The sequence below is a fragment of the Pan paniscus genome, chromosome 19 (genome assembly GCF_029289425.2).
Source record: "Pan paniscus chromosome 19, NHGRI_mPanPan1-v2.0_pri, whole genome shotgun sequence".
Lineage (NCBI taxonomy): Eukaryota > Metazoa > Chordata > Mammalia > Primates > Hominidae > Pan > Pan paniscus.
Genome location: NC_073268.2, coordinates 51,818,863 through 51,841,043, shown reverse-complemented (window position 1 = coordinate 51,841,043; position 22,181 = coordinate 51,818,863). Strand labels below are relative to the sequence as shown.

Genomic DNA, 22,181 nt, shown 5'->3' with positions numbered 1-22,181 from the left:
GCGAAGGCCGGCCATGGTGGTGCGTGGTGCGCAGCTGTGTTCCCAGCTACTCAAGAGGCTGAGGTGGGAGGATCACTTGAGCCCAGGAGTTCGAGGCTGCAGTGAGCTGGGATGGCACCTGTGAGTGGCCACTGCACTCCAGCCTGGGTGACAGAACAAGACCCACTCTCTAAAAACATGAGGGATGTCAGGGTAACTAGGGAACAAGGTGTCATGAGGACATGATGAAACAGTGGGCACTAAGCACCCACATAATGCCAGAGCAACTGTTCAGCAAGTGTGATTCCCACTGAGCACACAGACGGCACGCTATGTTGGCTGAATGTGTGAATTTCTTTTTTTTTTTTTTAATTAAGTTTTTTTGTGAGGGGACAGTCTCGCTCTGTCACCCAGGCTGGAGTGCAGTGGCACGATCTTGGCTCACTGCAACCTCCACCTCCCAGGTTCAAGCAATTCTCATGCCTCAGCCTCCCAAGTAGCTGGGACTACAGGCATGAACCACTACACCCAGCTGATTTTCGTATTTTTAATACAGATGGGGTTTCACCATGATGGCCAGGCTGGTCTTGAACTCCCAGCCTCAGGTGACCCACCTGCATTGGCCTCCCAGAGTTCTGGGATTACAGGCGTAAGCCACCGCGCCTGACCATGAATTTCATTTAAATATGGAATCCAGGCCAGGCACGGTGGCTCACGCCTATAATCCCAGCACGTTGGGAGGCCGAGGCAGGCACATCACCTGAGCTCAGGAGTTCGAGACCAGCCTGGCCAACATGGCAAAACCCCGTCTCTACTAAAAATACAAAAAAAATTACCTGGATGTGGTGGTAGGCACTTGTAATCCCAGCTACTCAGGAGGCTGAGACAGGAGAATCGCTTGAACCCAGTGATCTTGGCAGTGAGCCAGGATCGTGCCATTGCACTCCAGCCTGTGCAACAACAAGAGCAAAACTGTCTCAAAAAAAATGGGAATCCAGAGCAGAAAGGTCATGTGAAGAACATGAAAGAACTCATGCCTGAAGGTTTGATGCCCCCAGAGCAGGAGGGGCTCTGGACTGAAGATCTTGCCTTCCTCAGCTCGGGAAGAGTTGCTCCGACGTCCCCAGGGAGGGCCGGCCCTGACCCCTCCGGCATGAGTGCTCTCCTCCAGGGCCACAGACCTTTCCTCTGGGTTTGGCAACTGCAAGTTCCCAATTTCCAGAAAGGTCTCAATTTCATGCAACTCTAATTCTTTTCAATAAAGATAATAAAGTGAGTATACAGCAAAATGAACTTTACCCACCTCACCTTTTTAAGACTTTTCATGTTAATGCATCCACGTGCCTTCAGGACCTCCCCAGGCATGGTTCTCACCCTTCAAAGGCCTGCTCTGGGCCAGGCTAACCTGACACAGTGACAGGCACCCTTCCTGGAGAACCTGCATCATAAGAGGCCCCATCTAGAGCCTCAGGCTGGAGAGGTCCTTGGGGAGCAGAAGCCGCTGTCACAGAGGTGGGGGAGTGCTGTGAGGGTCCATCCCCTTTCCACAGGCAGGCTGAGCCCCGTACCCCTCACCTGTGACGCATGGGGTAAGGGCTCAGCTGAGCAGACGCACGCCTTACCTTCTCATAGGGACAGTACTTGAACATCTTGATGGGGCTTGTGCAGATGAAGACGTCAGTGCTGTCAACAAGAGAAAGGAGGTTGAGCCTGCAGTCCCATGACTTCACCACCCCGAGGCCTTCACCACCTGCCCTGCCTTCACAGGGCTGGACCCTCTGAGTCTGAACCCTTCCCCTGCTGTGGGAGACCCACTCCTCTGTACTATACCCACACCAGAGGTGTCGGCCTATCCCATGGCCCTGGGCAGCCACATGACCCTACCCAGCCACAGGCAGCCAGCTCTGGGCTGGACATCTGACTGGAGGGCCTCCTGCAATGCAGAGTGGTAAGTCGAGAAATCTATGAGGAAGAAGGATTCTGGCATGCAAGTCCCCTGGCCTGGAGAACACAGAGAAGGAGCCTACTCCATGCCAGGCTAAGCCCTGCAGTGATCGAGTCCCTGAAACACAGGCTTGGCCTTGGCTTGGCTCCGCGTGAGGAGCGCCACATCCCCAAGGTCGTAGCTCCGCGGGAGAGCTGACCCAAATGGCCTCCCAGGTGCCTGCGCCCTCATGCCCACAGGGCCCCAGCCCTCACTAATGGAGCCACCTGGTCCCAAACACCCTCATGAGGCTGGCGTTCGCCACTGGAGCCTGTGCCTCCTGCACGTCTTGCTGAGCCTCTGGAAGATGGCACTTTGCTGACGCTTTCTCTCTGGCAAACGCGTCCCTCAACAGGCAGAGGTGAGACTCCCGGGTCCCTGGGCACAGGGTGTGCCCTCTCATTACCTGATACTTGGCACTACCTCCACCAACCACGCCATCCCCTCTCCTAAAGACTCAGCCTCTCCCCGGCATCCTCACTCCTGCCCCAACCAAAACTGGCCTCACACGAAGGGAGCACCTCCCCAACTCGCCTCTGAGTGACAGCTGCCTCTTCCTCATCCCCCACAGACTTCAGAGATGGCAGGTGAGGGCAGCGTCTGCCTTCTCCACTGCTCCTTCCAGATCCCTGATGCCAATGCCCACACTCGACAGCACACCTCTAGAGCCCTTCCTACCCACTGTCACCTACCATTGCCAGTTACTGTCCCTTATGCACCTCACTCGCTGGCTCGCCATCCTCTCCATTCCTGCTCTATCACCATCCTCAGTGACTTGACACACACATGTCCACATATATGTGTGTGCATAGGTACAGGTCCAACACCTTGTCGCTCAGTTCCTAACCCTCCCCACCTCCAAACAACTTCCTCTCCACCTCCAAACACCCAACCTCCAATACCTCTCCTAGTGTCACCCCCGGAGCTTGGAATCACTTCCCCCCGAAACCTTGTCTCAGGCTTTGCCTCCCTGGCCACCACCCACGACGCTTCAGCAAATGCATTCTCTCATTCTGTACTCAACTCTTCAGCCTCGTGGAGACACCCTCCTTGTCCCAGCATAGCGGCCTGCCTTCATCCAGCTGGGGCCCAGCCTTCGCTGCCATCCTCTGCTTGTGCTTCTCATCCTCCACCCAGGCCTGTCTCGCCAGGCCCTGAAGGAGCCCAGCTATCCCACTGCTCCCACCTGCACCCAAGCAACTGAATGTTGCCGGAGAAGAAAATTCACATCATCAGTTGGACTTGTTTCACCTTCAATTCCTGACACCAAGCCAGGGCCTGCAGCTGCCTGGCAGCTCTCTTCAATGCCCTCTCTGGTGCTCTGGGCACAGCCAGGACACACCCGCCCCATTTCCTCAACCTTCTTGTGGGTGAGACTCCAAGCCCACCTAATCATGGATCTGGAGACTCACCTGCCACCGGGCTCACTTCTTCCTCCCTTCCTGCTGCACAGGAGGAAGCCACACCACTGCCCTCTCCTGGGCTCCACCTGTGCCCTGGATCCTCCCCCTCTGCCCTTCACAGACACTATGCCCTGCAATACCCGCTTGCTATCCTTCTCCACAATCCTTATTCAAACGCGTGCTGGCACCTCCCGAATGCCCGCTTGCTATCCTCCTCCATGACTCCTCATTCAAACGTGTGCTGGCACCTCCCGCCTTAGATATATACACACACAGCCTTGACCCCCACACTCCAACTGCTCCCTTCAAAGCAGAATGTCCCCGACAAGCTGCCTCCACCTACCGACCCCACTCCCTCGCCTCCTGCTCCTGCTTCAATCCACTCTAGACTGGGCCTGCCCCTTCACTCCACAGAAATTGCTCCTTGTCACCAAAGACCCTCGTGTCCCTCTGTCCAATGCCCATCTCACCATCCTCACCCACAGGTACTCAGCCCAGCTGGCCACGCCAGCTCTCCTGGGCTCCCCTATCCTGGGTCCTAGCCTGCGCTCCTGGCCTCCTAATCCTTGCCAGCCACCCAGCCCAGACTCCCCGTCTACTCCTCTCCTGACCGCTCCAGGTTGGGTCTAGGCCCTCGGGGGCTCTCAGCCTGCACTCCTGCTTTAAACACCATGTGTGTGCTGATGCGTCCCAACCTCTCCCAGCACCAAGTTTCCACCCACCTGGACGCCTCACACACCTCACACAGGATTTCCAACGTGGGAAACGTGATCCCCTACTCCTAAAGCGTGTCTCTCCCCGAGTCTTCCCTCAGTTCCTAGTCTATTTTAGATAAACAGAGATGATAGAGACGGAGCTCTGCTCAAGCAAAACACCTAAAAATCACCTATTTTTCCTACCTTTATTCCACCCCCAATATCAGATCCATCCCCAGGTCTTATGGGTCCCGCCAAAGCACACGTCATCCACCCACCTCTCTCCACGGACCTCACCCCAGTCAAACTGAGTCGTCTCCCACTGAGCGGCTGCAACCACCTCCACTGACTCTTCAACTTCCAGTTCTCACCCCTCCAAGCCATTTCCACCCAGCATCCAGACCCACTCTTTTTAAACAGCTTTACAGAGGTATAAATAATATAATAATCAACATGCAATAAACTGCACATATTAAAAGAGTACAATTCAATAAATTTGAACATAAAGACATACATGGGAGGCTGGGCATGGTGGCTCACGCCTGTAATCCCAGCACTTTCAGTGGCCAAGGCAAGCAGATCACCTGAGGTCAGGAGTTCAAGACCAGCCTGGCCAACACGGTGAAACCCTGTCTCTACTAAAAACAGAAAAATAGCCGGACGTGGTGATGAGCACCTGCAGTCCCAGCTACTCAGGAGGCTGAGGCAGAAGAATCACTTGAATCCGAAAGGCGGAGGTTGCAGTGAGCCGAGATCACACCACTGCACTCCAGCCTGGCGACAGAGCGAGACTCCGTCTCAAAATAAAGAAAGAAAGAAATATTTAAAAAAAGTAAAAGACACACATGGGAAACCCAGATCACCACAATCAAGAAATAAACACGCCTGCCACCCCCAAAGGTTCTCCTTTGTTATCTCTCCCAGCTGTCCCTCCCGTCCCTCCCTGCCTCTGGGGCCCTAGGCAACCACCCATCTACTTTCCATCAGTACAGATTGGATAGTATTTTCTAGAATGTTACATAAAAGAAAGTATAGTCTATACTCTGTTTTGCCTGGCTTCTTTCATCCAGCAAAACTATTCTGATATTCGCCCATATTGTTAAATAAATGTATCAACAGTGTGTCCTAATTGTTAAATAAATGTATCAATAGTTTGTCCTAAATTTTTAAATGTTTGAGTAAACAGTTCTTAAAAGTTTTACTGAGATAGAATTCATATATCCTAATATTCACCTATTTTAAGTGTATAATTAAATAAATGTTAGTATATTTACAGGGTTTTACAGCCATCACCACAATCGAATTTAAAGACACTTCCATCACCCCAAAAAGAAGCCCCATTCCCATTAAGCAGTCATTCCCACGGCCCCTCCCCACAGCCTGGGGAACCAGGGGCTGCCTAGCTCTAAGGATTTGCCTCTTGTTCAGAAACTTTTTTTTTTTTTTTCTAAGACGAGGTCTCACTCTTGCCCAGGCTGGAGTGCAGTAGCTCGATCTCAGCTCACTGCAACCTCTGCCTCACGGGTTCAAGCAATTCTTCTACCTCAGCCTCCCCGCAAGCAGCTGGGATTACAGGCACCCACCAACACGCTCAGCTAATTTTTGTATTTTTAGTAGAGGTGGGGTTTCACCATGTTGCCCAGGCTGGTCTCGAACTCCTGACCTCTGGTGATCCACGTGCCTCGGCCTCCCAAAGCACTGGGATTACAGGGGTGAGCCACCACGCCCGCCCCACAATATTTCACATAAATAGAATCCTACAATACGTGGCCTTCTGTGTCTGGCTTCTTTCACTCAGTATCACGTTTTCAAGGTTCATTCATGTTGCCACATGAATGGGTAGGTCATTCCTTTTTTTTTTTTTTTTTTTTTTTTTTTTTGAGACGGAGTTCTGCTCTTGTTGCCCAGGCTGGAGTGCAATGGCGTGATCTCGGCTCACTGCAACCTCCGCTCCCCAGGTTCAAGGGATTCTCCCGCCTCAGCCTTCCGAGGAGCTGGGATTACAGGTATGTGCCACCACGTCCAGCTAATTTTGTATTTTTAGTAGAGACAGAGTTTCTCCATGTTGGTAAGGCTGGTCTCAAACTCCGGACCTCAGATGATCCGCCCGCCTCAGCCTCCCAAAGTGCTGGGATTACACACTTGAGCCACTGCGCCCAGACTTTTTTTTTTTTTTTTTTTTTGAGACAGAGTCTCGCTTTGTTACCCAGGCTGGAGTTCAGTGGCACGATCTAGACTCACTGCAACCTCCCGTTTCCCCAGTTCAAGTGATTCTCCTGCGTCAGCCTCCCAAGTAGCTGGGATTACAGGTGCCTGCCACCAAGCCTGGCTAATTCTTTTTGTATTTTTAGTAGAGACGGGGTTTCGCCGTGTTGCACTGGCTGGTTTCAAACTCCTGAGCTCAGGCAATCTGTCCACCTCAGCCTCCCAAAGTGCTGGGATTACAGGCATGAGCCACCATGCCCGGCAGTCATTCCTTTTTATAGCTGAAACATATTCCATTGTGTGGCTACGTCACATTTTAAATATCCATCCATCACTTAGTGGATACTTGGGGTTGCTGTGAATAGTGTTGCTGGGACATTCGGGTACTAGTATTTGTTTGAATACCTGTTTTCAATTCCGTTGGGTATATACCTATGAGTTGAATTGCTGGCTCATACAGTAAGTCTATGTCTAACTTTTTTTTTTTTTTTTTTTTTTTGATCATGGAGTCTCACTCTGTCACCTAGGCTGGAGTGCAGTGGCATGATCTCAGCTCACTGCAACCTCCACCGCCTGGGTTCAAGCGATTCTCCTGCCTCAGTCTCCCAAGAGCTGGGATTACAGGTGCCTGCCACCATGCCTAGCTAATTTTTGTATTTTTAGTAGACAGGGTTTCATCATGTTGGCCAGGCTGGTCTCAAACTCTTGACCTCAGGTGATTCGCCCTCCTTGGCCTTCCAAAGTGCTGGGATAACAGGCGTGAGCCACCATGCCCGGCCTAACATTTGGAGGAAATGTTTTTCAAGGTGTTTTTCCACACTGGCTGCACTATTTTATATTCACACCCACAATGTGAATTGTGGTTTTTTTAGAGACTGTCTCACTCTATGTTGCCCAGGCTGGCCTTCCGGCCTTCTGTTGCCCTTCTCAGCCTTCTGAGTAGCTGGGAGCACAGGTGAGCGCCACTCACCCAGCTCCTCCTTGTGGTTTTGACTTGCATTTCCCTAATGACTGATGATGTTTTCAGGTAGTTACTGGCCATCTGGATATCTTCATTGGAAAAATGTCTATCCAAATTCATTGCCCCAAATCCACATTTTAAAAACCTAAATTAGCCAGGAGCAGTGGCTCACGCCTGTAATCCCAGCACTTTGGGAGGCCGAGGTGGGCAGATCACGAGGTCAGGAGATCGAGACTAACCTGGCTAATACGGTGAAACCGTCTCTACTAAAAATACAAAAAATTAGCGGGGCATGGTGGCAGATGCCTGTAGTCCCAGCTACTTGGGAGGCTGAGGCAGAATAGCATGAACCCGGGAGGCGGAGCTTGCAGTGAGCTGGGATCACACCGCTGCACTCTAGCCTGGGTGATGGAGCGAGACTGTCTCAAAAAAAAAAACCTAAGTTAGATCACATCAATCTCTCTTCAACTTCACCCTCCACCCACCCCCGCTGCCCCCAACATGCTTCCTAAGTTCCAGTGCCAGCTGTCCAGTTCCTTTATGTTACTCAGACAAACAAAGGCCTGGCCCGGCTCAGGCATTGGCACCTGCTCCTCTCCTGGCCTGCAAGGCCTGTCCCGACTCTTCACTGGCCCGTTCATTCTTACTCTTCAGGTCTGATGTCAATTCTCAGCTCCCTAGAGCCAGCTTCCCATCCTACCCAAAGCAGCCCCTTCCCTGTTTCCTCTGCAGCACAGCCCCTTGTTTAGTTCCTTCACTAAGCTTATCACAGTTGGAAATCATTTTAGTTTATATGTTGTCATCTTCCCTGCTGTGAGACCTGCCCTGAAACTGGAGACCTTAGGTGTGTTATTTACATATATATCCCCAGTGCTAGCATAGTACTGGGTGCATATTAAGTCGTAAAATGTATCTGTTTAATGAACCCATGAATAAACTGCCTCTTACTCTAGGCTTCACGACAGTGAGCACCATGTTAAAATCAGGTTTAAGTTCTTATCCTTCTAAATGAGTGGTTTCCTCCAAAATTGTTTAAAAAAAATTTTTTTTTTAAATCAACAATTACTGTGGGATTATGCACATGAAGTTATTCATTTGGCAAATATTTTGAGTGTGTGATGTGCCAGGCATCATTCTGGGAACTGAGAATAGAGCCAGAACCAAGACAATCCCTGACCTCAGGGAGCTGACACTCGAAAGAGGAAGGGACAGACACAGACATGCAATTTCAGCTTAGAGTACACACTCAGGGTCATGGGACAGAATGACCAGGAGGGGAGGGCAGAGACCTCAGCTGCAGTGGTCAGGGAAGGCCTCTGTGAGGAGGCAACATGCAAGGTTCTCAGTTTGAAAGAGAAAAACAATCTAGCTGTGTAATGAACTAGGGCAGAAACATTCCAGGAAGATGCAACAAGAACAAAGGTCCTAAGACCAGAAACACGTGTGGCACATCCAAGGGGCAGGAAAGAAGTCAGCGTGACAGGAGCAGAGGAAGACAGAGGTTGGAAAGGAAGGCAGGGTCAGATGGCAGACAGCCTTCCCAGCCTGGCCAAGGGACAGCGGGATTTTACCACAAGATGAAGCCAGCAGAGGGCTTTCAGTGGGGCTAACATCATCTGAATTTAGTTTAAAAAATATCACTCTGACTGCTGGGTGGAGCATATAAATTTGTAAATCTATATTTAAATATGTAGGGGGGTGCACTTCAAAAGGTCTGGAAGCATACACACCAAATTCTTAACTAGAGCAAGAAGAGTGGGCCAAGGTGGGTATATGCAGGGAGAGAGGTCAACTGACACATTTTCACACACGCTCATGCTATTGGAGTCTTTTATAAGAATATATTCGGCCGGGCACGGTGGCTCACGCCTGTAATCCTAGCAGTTTGGGAAGCCGAGGTGGGTGGACCACCTGAGGTCAGGAGTTAAACACCAGCCTGACCAACGTGGTGAAACCCCGTCTTTACTAAAAATACAAAAAATTAGCCGGGCGTGGTGGCGGGTGCCCGTAATCCCAGGTACTCCAGAGGCTGAGGCAGGAGAATCACTTGAACCCGGGAGGCGGAGGTTGTAGTGAGCCGAGATCGCACCACTGCACTCCAGCCTGGACGACAGAGCAAGACTCCATCTCAAAAAAAAAAAAAAAAAAGAATATATTCATATATTCCCGAACAATAAAAAGAATGGTCACCCCTGAAGATATTCCAAACCAAGCTCCTCAGAACCTGAGGCTCTGCCCAGGGAAGCCCTATCTCACGCGCAGAGCTGCTGGAACAGGGCAGGACGTGCCACAGAGGCCATCTCAGGAGAGTCCCCTGGGCGTCTGCTCAACTGTTCCCCTCCTACCTGGAGTCCCCTTGCCCTTCACTACCTGGCAGGTTCCTTTTCATTCCTCAAGATGGCAGCACAATGGCGCGGCCTCCCGGGGAGAAGCAGTTCCTGCCTGCCTGCCTGAGCCCCAACACCACGATTACTTTGAGATCTATGTTCCAATGTCTGTTTACCAGGGAACTCTTTGAAGGTAAGAACTCTCTTACCTATTTGTGTCCCCGCAGCCCCTGGGATGAGGCTGAGCATGCAGCAGATGCTGGATAAATAGTCATGAGGGTGACTGATGAGCCTTGGTCTCTGCTGCTGGGCCCACATCTCTTGTACTCAGTGCCCACTTCAGCACCAGATACACAGTTATCCACTCAGTTACTGACGAGTCCCTTCGCTTTGTCTAGATACTGGGCACAAACTGACCATAGGAATCTTCTACCAAGTTAAGAGCCAAATGGAGATAAAGGACCACTGGGTATGGTCTAGATTTGCATTCCCAAACGGGAATTTCTGCAAAGGTATTAATCGAGAAGCTATGAAAAAATGTTCCAGGCTAGAATACCTTTTTTGGTTTTTGGTTTTTTTTTTTGAGACAGATTTTCACTCTTTTTACCCAGGCTGGAGTGCAATGGCGCAATCTCGGCTCACCACAACCTCCGCCTCCAGGGGTTCAAGCGATTCTCCTGCCTCAGCCTCCTGAGTAGCTGGGATTACAGGCATGCCCCATCATGCCCACCACACCCAGCTAATTTTTTATTTTTAGTAGAGACAGGGTTTCTCCATGTTGGTCAGGCCGGTCTCGAACTCCTGACCTCAGGTGATCCGCCCGCCTCAGCCTCCCAAAGTGCTGGGATTACAGGCGTGAGCCAGCACCCGGCCTAGAATATCTTTTTTTAAGAGACAGGGTCTTGCTCTGTTGCTCAGGCAGGAGTACATGGCGTGATCATAGCTCACTGCAGCCTTGAACTCCTGGGCTCAAGTGATCCTCCTGCCTCAGCTTCCCAAGTAGCTAGGACTATAGGGACAGGTCAGCATGCCTGGCTTCTTTTTATTACTATTATTATTTTTTTTTAGTAGAGACAGGAGCTTGCTGTGTTGCCCAGGCTGGTCTCAAACTCCTGGGCTCAGGTGATTCTCCTGCCTCAGTCTCCCAAAGTGATGGGATTACAGGCACGAGCTACCAAACCCCACCCAGGCTAGAACACTTTTTTTTTTTTTTTTGAGATGGAGTTTCACTCTTGTTGCCCAGGCTGGAGTACAATGGCGCGATCTTGGCTCACCGCAGCCTCCACCTCCCAGGTTCAAGCAATTCTCTTGCCTCAGCCTCCCGAGTAGCTGGGATTACAGGCATGCACCACCACGCCTGGCTAATTTGTTTGTATTTTTAGTAGAGACGGGGTTTCTCCATGTTGTTCAGGCTGGCCTCGAACTCCTGACCTCAGGTGATCTGCCCACCTTGGCCTCCCAAAGTGCTGGGATTTCAGGTGTGAGCCACCGTGCCTGGCCACTAGAATACTTTTGAAGAAAGCTGCATCCCTTACTACCCCAGTGCAGTGTCACAAAGCACACAAGCAGCTAAAAGCTCTGAAAAGTACTACAGTGAAGAAGCCAATCTAATCCATTGTTTCCCATACCATGGTGGCTTAAGGATGCCTTTCTTGCGATATGCCTATTAAATCTTACAGAGCGGCAACAGCAGCAGCTAGCATTTGCTGAGCACCTGCTATGTGCCAGGCACATATACTGAGGACTTTCTCCTTATCTCCATTTTACTGAAACCCAGAAAGTTTAATAACTTGCCTGACATCTGGGAATGAGATTCTGGGGAAGTGAGGATGTGAGCCTGGGCAGCCAATGTCCAGAACCCCACTCCAAACCACTGTGCCCTGCAGCTCCCCAGGACACAGTCATGTGGCTGCAGGTCAGCACATGCTGATCCAGGCCACGAGCAGGGTTTTGAAAGCTTAAGTGTGAATGCTGTACACATATTCTTTGCCTCTCAGACTCTTGCTACAGGAACACGATACATCAAGTTCATACCATAAACCAGAATAAAATTCACTACTCTGCAGGACTTGGACTCACATCCAAAGATAAATTACTACCAAATAAGGTCTACGATTCAACTCAAACTCTGTATTTTGTGTTTCTCTGACACCTATTTATCATATTAGAACTTTAAAAGTTGACAATTTTTAGAGGCATTTATATGACACAATGAAGTCCAAATCATACCTTACATTTGTCATTCAGGTTGCTAAATTCAAGCAAAAATGTGGCCAATAAAAGTTATCTAAGTCTAGAAATAAATCCTTATATTGATGCTCAATTAATTCTCAGCAAGAGTGTGAATACAATACAGTGGGAAAAAAGTAGTCTTTTCAATAAATGAAACTGGGACAACAAGATATCTACATGCAAAAGAATGAAGTTTGACCCCCTACCTCACACCATATACAAAAATTAACTCAAAATGGATCATAGGCCTAAATGGAAGAGCTAAAACTAAAACTTTTTTTTTTTTTTGAGACAGAGTCTCACTCTGTCGGCCCAGGCTGGAGTCCAGTGGCGCAATCTTGGCTCACTGCAAGCTCCGCCTCCCAGGTTCATGCAATTCTCCTGCCTCAGCCTCCTGAGTAGCTGGGACTACAGGTGCCCACCACCACACCCAGCTAATTATTTTTGTATTTTCAGTAGAGACAGGGTTTCACCATGTTAGCCAGGATGGTCTCGATCTCCTGACCTCATGATCCACCCGCCTCGGCCTCCCAAAGTGCTGGGATTACAAGCGTGAGCCACCGCGCCCGGCCCAAAACTAAAACTCTTAAAGAAAACACAGGGGCAAATCTTTGTATTTTTTGTATTTTTAGTAGAGATGGGGTTTCACCATGTTGGCCAGGCTGATCTTGAACTCCTGACCTCAGGTGATCCACCTGCCTTGGCCTCCCAAAGTGCTGGGATAAGAGGCGTGAGCCACTGTGCTCAGCTGAATCTTTTTCTTTTTAGACAGGGTCTCGCTCTGTCACCTAGGCTGGAGTGCAGTGGTGTGAACTTGGCTCACTGCAAACCCTACCCCTCCCCCCACTCTCTCCACCCCCTTGAGGTTCAAGTGATCCTCCCACTTCAGCCTCCCAAGTAGCTGGGATCACAGGCATGCACCACTATGCCTGGCTATTTTTGTTGTATTTTTAGTGGAGGCAGGGTCTCCTCATGTTGGCCAGACTGGGCTCAAATTCCTGAGCTCAAGTGATCTGCCTGCCTTGGCCTGCCAAGTGCTGAGATTACAGGCCTAAGCCACCACACCTGGCCTCAAGCATCTTTTTATGTGCTTATTGGACATTCTAAATTTTCTTTAAAGAAATGTTCATTCAATCCTTTGTTGAGGTTTTCAATTGGTTTGTCTTTTTTTACTGTTAGCTTTTGGACAAGGTCAGGCACAGGATAACTTACTTTTGGGTATAACACTACATTTTTGTATTTTTTGTAGAGACAGGGTCTCACTATGTTGCCCCAGCTGGTCTTGAACTGCTGGCCTCAAGTGATCCTCCTGCCTTGGCTTTCTGCTGGGATTACAGGCATAAGCCACTGTGCCTGGCTTTTTTTCATTGTTAACTTGTAAGAGTTCTTTATATATTCTAGATACAAGTCTCTTATCAGATACATGATTTACAAATATATTCCCTCATTCTGTAGACTTTCATTTCACTTTCTTAATTTTGTCCTTAGAAACACAAAAGTTAGGCCAGGCGAGGTGGCTCACGCCTGTAATCCCAGCACTTTGGGAGGCTGAGGAGGGTGGATCACGAGGTCAGGAGATCAAGACCATCCTGGCTAACATGGTGAAGCCCCGTCTCTACTAAAAATACAAAAAATTAGCCAGGTGTGGTGGTGGGTGCCTGTAGTCCCAGCTACTCGGGAGGCTGAGGCAGGAGAATGGCATGAACCCAGGAGGCAGAGGTTGCAGTGAGCCAAGATTGTGCCACTGCACTCCAGCCTGGGCAAAAGAGTGAGACTCCGTCTCAAAAAAAAAAAAACAAAAACCACAAAAGCTTTTACTTTTGGTGTAGTCCAATTTTTGTGTATTTCTCTTTTGTCACTTGCATTTTTGTGTCATATGAAGAAGCCATTGCTGACCCAAGCTCAGCAACTCTGTCTCAAAAACTCTGTCTCAAAAAAAAAAAAAGATGCTTGAGCATCATTAGCCAACAGAGAAATGCAAACCAAAATTCACAAAATCACTTCACACCCACAAGGATGGCTAAAGTAAAACAGAAATTAACAAGTGTTGACAAAGATGTGGAGAAACTGAAACCTTCATATGATGCTAGTGGGAAATGTGCAATGGTACAATTGCTTTGGAAAATAGTTTGACAGTTCCTCAAAATGTCAAACATAGAATTATCCTATGGCCTAACAATTAATTCCATTCCTAGGTATATTCTCAAAAGAATTGAAAACATCTGTAATCCCAGCACTTTTGGAGGCTGAGGCATGAGAACTGCTTGAGCCTAGGAGTTTGAGACCAGCCTAGGCAACATAGGTAGATCCTACCTCTACAAAAAATGAAAAATTAGCTGGGTGTAGTAGTGTGCATCTGTGGTCACAGCTACTCTAGAGGCTGACGCAGGAGGATCATTTGAGTCCAGGCGGTAAAGGCTGCAGTAAGCCATCATCATGCCACTGCACTCCAGCCTTTTTGAGATAGGGCAAGACCCTGTCTCAAAAAAAAAAAAAAAAAGAAAGAAAAAGAATTGAAAACAAGATTCAAACAAATATTTACACGAATGTTCATAGCAGCACTATTCCCAATAGCCCAAAAGTGAAAACTGCCCAAACATCTATCAACTGATAAATGGATCAATACATGTAGTCCATACATTAGATCCATACATATCCAATGGCTGGAATATCATTCAGCCATAAAAATAGTAAGTATTGATAGATGCTGCAACATGAATGAACCTTGAAAACATGTGCTAAATGAAAGAAGCCAGACCCAAAAGACCACATATTATATGATGCCATTTATATGAAATCCCCAGAATAGGCAAATTCCTAAAGACAGAAAGTAGATTAGTGGTTGCCAGGGGCTGGCAGGGAGCACAGGAATGGGGGTGACTGCTGATGGGTACAGGGTTTCTTTTGGGGATGATGAAAAAGCTCTGAAGCGGATATGATGATGGTTGCACAACTTTGTGGATGGTTTTGTAAAACCACTGGATTATATACTTCAAATGGGTGGACTGCATGGTATGTCTCTTTTTTTTTTTTTTTTTTTTGAGACAGAGTTTCACTCTGTTGCCCAGGCTGGAGTGCAATGGTGCAATCTCGGCTCACTGCAACCTCCGCCTCCCAGGTTCAAGAGATTCTCCTGCCTCAGCCTCCCGAGTAGCTGGGATTACAGGCACCCGCCCCCACGCCCAGCTAATTTTTGTATTTTTAGTAGAGATGGGGTTTCACCATGTTGGCCAGGCTGGTCTCGAACTCCTGACCTCTTGATCCGCCCGCCTCGACCTCCCAAAGTGCTGGGATTGTAGGCATGAGCCACGGCGCCCAGCTGGTATGTCATTATTATATGTCAATAAGGCTGTTTTTAAAAATCTCTCAGGGAAGCACATCCTCTGTAATTGTCAACAGGTCACTGAGTGGGGGCTTCAGTCCATAAAACTACTCATTTCACCAGAACAAAACAGAAATATCTCAAGCAGTACTACTTCTCTTTCCTTAAACACTTTTTCTAAATAAGGTTTCCCGCTGAACCTCTTTTCCTTCAGCTCTTTGGACAATCTGCAAGTGTCTTCACTTCGTGATTCTTTTTTTGAGACAGAGTTTCACTCTTGTTGCCCAGGCTAGAGTGCAATGGAGCGATCTCAGCTCACTGCAACCTCCACTTCCTGGGCTCAAGCGATTCTCCTGCTTCAGCCTCCTAAGTAGCTGGGATTACAGGCGCCCACCACCACGCCCAGCTAATTGTTTGTATTTTTAGTAGAGACAGGGTTTCTTTTTTTTTTGGAGGCGGAATCTTGCTCTGTCGCCTAGGCTAGAGTGTAGTGGCGTGATCTTGGCTCACCGTGCAACCTCCGCCTCCTGGGTTCAAACAATTATCCTGCCTCAGCCTCCCAAGTAACTGGGACTACATGTGCATGCCACCACGCCCAGCTAAGTTTTTGTATTTTAGTAGAGACGGGGTTTCACCATGCTACCCAGGCTGGTCTCGAACTCCTGAGTTCAGGCAATCCACCTGCCTCAGCCTCCCAAAGTGCTAGGATTACAGGCGTGAACCACCGTACCTGGCTGAGGCAGGGTTTCATCATGTTGGCCAGGCTGGTCTCGAACTCCTGACCTCAGGCAATCCACCTGCCTCAGCCTCCCAAAGTGCTAGGATTACAGGCGTGAGCCACCGCGCCCAGCTGAGATAAGGTTTCATCATCTTGGCCAGGCTGGTCTCGAACTCCTGACCTCAGGTGATCCACCTGCCTCAGCCTCTCAAAGTGCTGGGATTACAGGCGTGAGCCACCGTGCCCGGCCATTTTGTGATTCTTTAATGTCTGCTCTGTCTGGACTGGAAGCTCCATGAGGGCAAGGACTATACTTTGCTCATTGCTGAAACACTGGGGCCTGCAGTATCTAGCACAGTCAGTTCTGAGATATTTGCTGAATAAATGAGCTTTGAGATGGAGTTTCGCTCTTCTTGCCCAGGCTGGAGTGCAATGGCACGATCTCAGCTCACCACAACCTCCACCTCCTGGGTTCAAGCGTTTCTCCTGCCTCAGCCTCCTGAGTAGCTGGGATTACAGGCATGTGCCACCATGCCCGGCTAATTTTTTTATTTTTAGTAGAGATGGGGTTTCTCCACGTTGGTCAGGCTGGTCTCAAACTCCCGATCTCAGGTGATCCGCCCGCCTCAGCCTCCCAAAGTGCTGGGATTACAGGCATGAGCCACCACGTCCGGGCATTGAATAAATGAGCTTTGAACACCCAGGGAACCAGATCAAATTAAACTGGGTATTTCCTCAAGTTCCTGGATCAAAACATCACAGCCTACAAACCGAGATCATTGTATTTGGTAGTTTTCCCCAGGCTCAGCAATGACAAGGCAAGTGCAGCCTTGCGCAGGGCCAAGGAGAGAGAAAGGAGAAGGCAGAGGAGGGAAGAAGCAGGAAGGAGGTACAGGGCTGAGTGGCTGCTCAGACAAACTTACTGAGTGGCTGGGAGGACAAACTTACTTTTGTAGGCTGGCCATCTCCTTGACAGCTTCCACGGCCCCTGGCAGAGGCTCAAGTTCAAAAAAGAAATTCTTTGACTCCCAAATGCTGATGGCCTTCTCCTGAGAAGTTGAGAAAAGCAAGTTACTTCCAGGGTCCTCAGCACCTTACTGCCCTCATCTTGGGGAGTATGGCCAGGCTATAGGGGGAGTGGTTCTGCATTCCTCTCACTCCCCCAAACACACACCCAAGGACGTATTTCCTGGGGGTAGTGCAGAGAGTATGTGGACTTCGAACCCCTTTCCAGAAAGGACCTGACTTCGTCGGGATCCAGCAGAGACCAGCAAAGGTGTCAGGCCCATGGACTCCTACACCTGCTGGAGCTCTCTGGGACCTGAGGCCAATCATCAGGAACTGCGTGCTTGCTAGGCTGGATTCGAGTGGCCAAAAGCATTGTGGAAACTGAGGCTGGACCAGCTCTTACCATGGTAGTAGAGTCCTTAAACTTGAGAACTGGAGGGACTCAGAGATCTTTAAGGTGCCATGAGGGACAAGGGGGAGGGGGAGACAGGGTAAAAGGACAATTCAGGGAGCTTGAGGATCCTCCCCACATTAACCAGAAGAGCTCTGCTTTTATCGGTTTTATATGTTGAGGTGCCAATAAGTACATTTTTAAAAAAAGGATTCTGCTGCTTTTAGAGTTGCAAAGCAAAAATGCAGACTCTCATTTTACATGTCAGAAAACTGAGGCTCAGAATGGGGAAGAGATCCACCTGATGTCACACAGCGAAACAGCAGCTGAGCTGGGAGGAGAACCCCCAACACCAACCCTCTCCTCCCCACTCCCCAACCCCCGCTGCCTTTCTCCTTCCCCTGTTCTGCTGCAGGGCCAGAATGCAGCACCTTTTCTAGGGTCAGGCAAGGGGAAAGTGACAACCAGAGGGGAGACACATCTCGGCCTATGAGCAGGAGCCTAAATCCCACGTGTGCAGTACAGGAAGCGCCTCTACCAGCTGTTCTGCACACTACAGAAAGACAGCCACCCTGTCACATGGACGGCCGGAGGATGCCCTGACAGCATACCAGCAACACTCTCAGGAACCACAGGGACTAGGCAAATGCGTGCTTATTACTGAAACACATTTGATCCTCACATCCCACATAGGGTACTGTGAAGACCAAAGGGAATACAGACAGAGCAGAATTTTGAAAAGTAGAAATGCCTACATACACATAAGGAGCCACGTGTGTGTGTGTGCGGGGGGGGGGGGGGCGGTTGTTTTAACCACAGATACTGGGCCAGCTTGGGGTAGGCCCAGGGATGTCCACAGCAGCAAGCCGTGCCTCAGGAAGGGAAGTAGTGGAAGCCAGCAGATTACTCTCAAGGCACCCTCCTTACTGCCCCGTGCCTTTGCCTTGTGCTTGGAAACCAGTAACCCCACATGTACAGAGCCTACATATTTGCACAAAGAACTGGAAAGGCTGCTGCACTTTTCAGAGTTGGGGGTGGGCTTGGTTTCCACGTTAATACACTCCCGGGCGGATATATGGTGTCCAGACTCCCCATGCCGAGCGCTGCCTATAAATGAACACTCGCCACACACTGGAGCCTATTCCTGAGGCTGCAGAAAGTACCAGGGCATTTTCTCCAGTTTAAAGTTTATCATTAGGCATCCGCTGTAGAAGAGCTCAGCACACTGGGCTCTGTGAAAGTCACCTTCTGAAGTGCCTGGTGTTAATGGAGACAAATGGTACTTGGTTTCCTTTTTTAACACCTGTCCCTCAACAAACCACATTACTGATGAGGCATCTTTCTGATGTCAGAAGAAATGTCACTTGTTAGAGACAGTAGTACAGAGAACAGGACTGTGGAGTGGGGAGCACTAACTGTGCTTGGGAGGCAGACAGACTTGGGTTTGAGTCCTGACTGAGCCCCTGAGCAGCATGTGACTCGGGGCAAGTTTCCTCATCTGGAAAACAGAGTTATATAATAATATCTACCCAACAAAAGAGAGGATGCAGTGAACTTGTGGCTAAAAAACGGGCTCTTGTAACTTCCTTCTCCTCTTTATCAAACCCTCCAGCAGCAACCCTAGTGGCCAATCAAGGGATGCCAAAAAACACTCAGCCTCTTTAATTTTGTGCATACCAAAATCCCCTGTTCCTTTTGCAAAATACTTCAAATTTACCAACCAAGATCTGTGTGTAAACGTCCCTCCTTGGATCTTTCCCCTCTATCCATCCTGGACAGAACACCTCGGGAGTCGGATGGTAGGGGTTGAGCTCAGGTGTTCAGCAAGGCCAGCTCTGCAAGGGGATAAGACATGAGGTGGATCCCACCTCACCTGGACCACTGACTCACTGTGTGACCCCCAGAAAGTCACACAACCTCTCTGGGCCTCAAATACCCCTGGAAACTATGCTTTCATGGACAACAGTAAAAAAGATGGGTAAAGACACTTCTTTGTCCTGGGGACAAAGAAGTGGGAATGTGACTGCGGTCCGGGTGAAAGAGGACAACTTATAACGTTTATTTTTCTAAAAATTTAACAAACGACTTGAGGCCAAATATGCCACAAATTTTGAAGTCAGCTTTAGATGCAGAGTTAGGTATATTAACACTTTGTACTCTCCCGCATTTTCAGAAACCTTGGATGGCAGCCAACAGATCCTGAGCGCGGGGCCGCATCTTCCCGGTGCGCTGTGGCCCCTAGTCCCCCCCAGACCCTATTCTATCAGAGGGCCACCCCGAGGCTGGGGCGCTGACCGTCCAAGGTCACCCGCGCAGGGGCGGTGTCTGGGGCTCGGGGCGAGAAGGAGGCCCGGCGCGGGGCGGGGCGGGGACGCTCACGCTCAGCCCTGGCCGCAGGCGGCCGTACTGCTCCGACACCCAGAAGCCGCGCCGGTCCTCCAGCGCGATGAAGGGCTGGTCGGGAAAGCGCGCGCGGAACTTCCTGAGGAATCCGCCCTCGAAGTCGGCCAGCACGCCGTCCATGTCCACCAGCACCCGTAGGGCGCGGCCTCCCGCCAGGCCCGGCCCGCCCGCCGCCCCGCGCCGCCCCGCGGGAACCGCCGCGCTGCAGAGCCGCGGTGCACACCAGCCGCCCAGCCGGATCATGGCCCAGCGCGCTGGCCAGTCGTGGGCGCGGGGACCTGGGCCGCGCCGTGCTGCCGGGGCCGGCCAGACATTCCCGCCGCGGAGGAGAAGCCCCCAACGCTGGGGCGCGCGTGGAGCGCGGGACGGGGACCGCGGCGGGGACCGCGGCGGGGACCGCGGGGCGCGGGCGCGCAAGTACCGGCCCCAGAGCGAGGCCGAGGCGCGCGCGGTCCTTAAAGGAACACGCGCCGGCGGAGGCGGAGCCCCGGGGCGGGGCTTCGAGGACGGACAGCGGTAAGCGCCGCGCGCCTCCAGAAGGTCCGCGCTCCCGCGCTGTCGCTTTGCGTCTTCTCCGTGGACCCTGGGCCCGGGCTGCCTCCTCCCACTGCACAGACTACCATGGAGGAGCAGTGCAAACCGAGAAGCAGGCCTGTGTCGTTAGACATTTTTGAGCACTAACTGTGTCGAGTGTGAACCAAATAGACAAAGTTCCTGCCATCCTGGAACTTACGTTTTAGAAGGGGATCCAGACAACAGGATGGAGGAACCAAAACAGGGTGCACTCTGAAAGCCTCTCTGCTTTATTTACAGCAAGTGTCTGCGGAGAGACTGATAGAACCAATATCTGCTAACATCATACAGCCTTAGTAAAACTGATGATTCTCAGGTAAATATATGAATAAATATTATGTACCCCTGTGTTGCTTTTTTTTTTTTTTTTTTTTTGGAGACAGGGTCTTGCTCTGTTACCCAGGGTGGAGGCAGTGGCATGATCTCGGTTCCCTGCAGCCTTGAGTTTCTGGGCCCAAGGGATCGTCCTGCTTCTGCCTCCTGAGTAGCTGGGACCACAGGGGCCTGCCACCACACCCTGGTAATTTTTTTTTTTTTTTTTTTTTTTTTTTGAGACAGGAGTCTTCCTATGTTGGGCTCAAACGATCCTCCCACCTCAGCCTCCCAAAGTGCTGGGATAACAGGAGTGAGCTACCACGCCCAGCCCACTTTTTTTCTTTGCAAGAAAAAAAAAAAAAAAACCACACGGCGATGGGATGGTGGAGAGAGGTGGAGGGATTAGCAGGGGTGGGCAGGGAGGGCCTCTCCTAGGAAGTGGTGCTGGAACAGAGACATGATGAGGAGAAAGCAGGCAAGAACCAAAGAGACAAGAGACCCCATCCACAAGGGCAGCAAGCTCAAAGGCCTGAGGGCTCAGGAGGGAGAGAAGGCCAAACAAAGCACAACTTTCTTTTCAACTTTTAAGTACAGGGATACATGTGCAGATTTGTTATATAAATTGACTGTCTTGGGGGTTTAGTGTACAGATTATTATTACCCAGGTAATAAGCGTAGTTCCTGATAGGTAGTTTTTCCATCCTCACCCTCCTCCCACTCTCCACCCTCAAGTAGGTCACCGTGTCTGTTGTCCCCATCATTACGTCCATGTTTACTTAATGTTTAGTTCCCGCTTTTAAGTGAGAGCATGAGGTATTTAATTTTCTGTTTCTGTGTTTGCTTAGGATAATTGTCTCCAGCTCCATCCATATGGCTGCAAAAGACATGATCTTATTCTTTTTTTATGACTGTGTAGTATTCTATGGTATATATGTACCACATTCTCTCCCCATTTTTTTTTTTTTTTCTTGATAGGGAGTCTTGCTCTTGTTGCCCAGACTGGAGTGCAGTGGCAGGATCTCGGCTCACTGCAACCTCCACCTCCCAGGTTCAAGCAATTCCCCTGCCTCAGCCTCCCAAGTGGCTGGGATTACAGGCGCCCACCACCACACCCAGCGTTTTTGCATTTTTAGTAGAGACAGGGTTACACTATGTTAGCCAGGCTGATCTCCAACTCCTGACCTTGTGATCTGCCCGCCTCGGACTCCCAAAGTGCCGGGGTTACAGGTGTGAGCCACCGCACCCGGCCGATTTTTGTATTTTTAGTAGAGACAGGGTTTCACCATGTTGGCCAGGCTGGCCTCAAACTCCTGACCTCAGGTGATCCGCCCCACCCCCCTCGGCCTCCCAAAGTGCTGGGATTAAAGGCGTGAGCCACTGCACCCAGCCTGTGTTACAGCTCTTTTAGCCCCACCATTTGGCAGGTCCCGAGTTCTTGTCCTGCATCCAGGAAGAATGGGGTAGGCAGACAAGTGGAGAGTGAGCAAGACGAAGAGGAGCTTTATTGAGCAACAGAATACTTCAGAAGAGACCTGCAGTGGGCAGCTCCTCTCCATAGCCAGGGTTTCCCCACAAGTGTTCAGCTTTCAGCAGAGAGGGTAGCTCCTCTCTGGTAGGCAGCTCATCCCAACAAGTGTCCAGCTCTCAGCAGAAAGGGTAGTTCCT

The 22,181-nt window shown here is 50.2% G+C and overlaps 1 protein-coding gene across 4 annotated transcripts in view; it reads right to left on the bottom strand.

Annotated features, from left to right (window-relative positions):
* Positions 1-21,780, bottom strand: part of NT5M (5',3'-nucleotidase, mitochondrial) — a 44,369-nt gene extending 22,589 nt beyond the window's left edge. Inside the window, exons 1-3 of one of the 4 annotated variants that reach the window (XM_034942318.3) lie at positions 19,605-21,780; positions 16,775-16,875; positions 1,602-1,662 (exon numbers count right to left, since the gene is read on the bottom strand). In XM_034942318.3, the coding sequence (XP_034798209.1) occupies positions 1,602-1,662; positions 16,775-16,875; positions 19,605-19,871 (429 nt within the window). In that variant the 5' untranslated portion in view covers positions 19,872-21,780. The remainder of the gene's footprint in view (positions 1-1,601; positions 1,663-16,774; positions 16,876-19,604) is intronic. The other 3 variants (XM_034942319.3, XM_024926159.4, XM_034942320.3) reach the window with 3 other exon arrangements.
* Between the last annotated feature and the right edge of the window lie 401 nt (positions 21,781-22,181).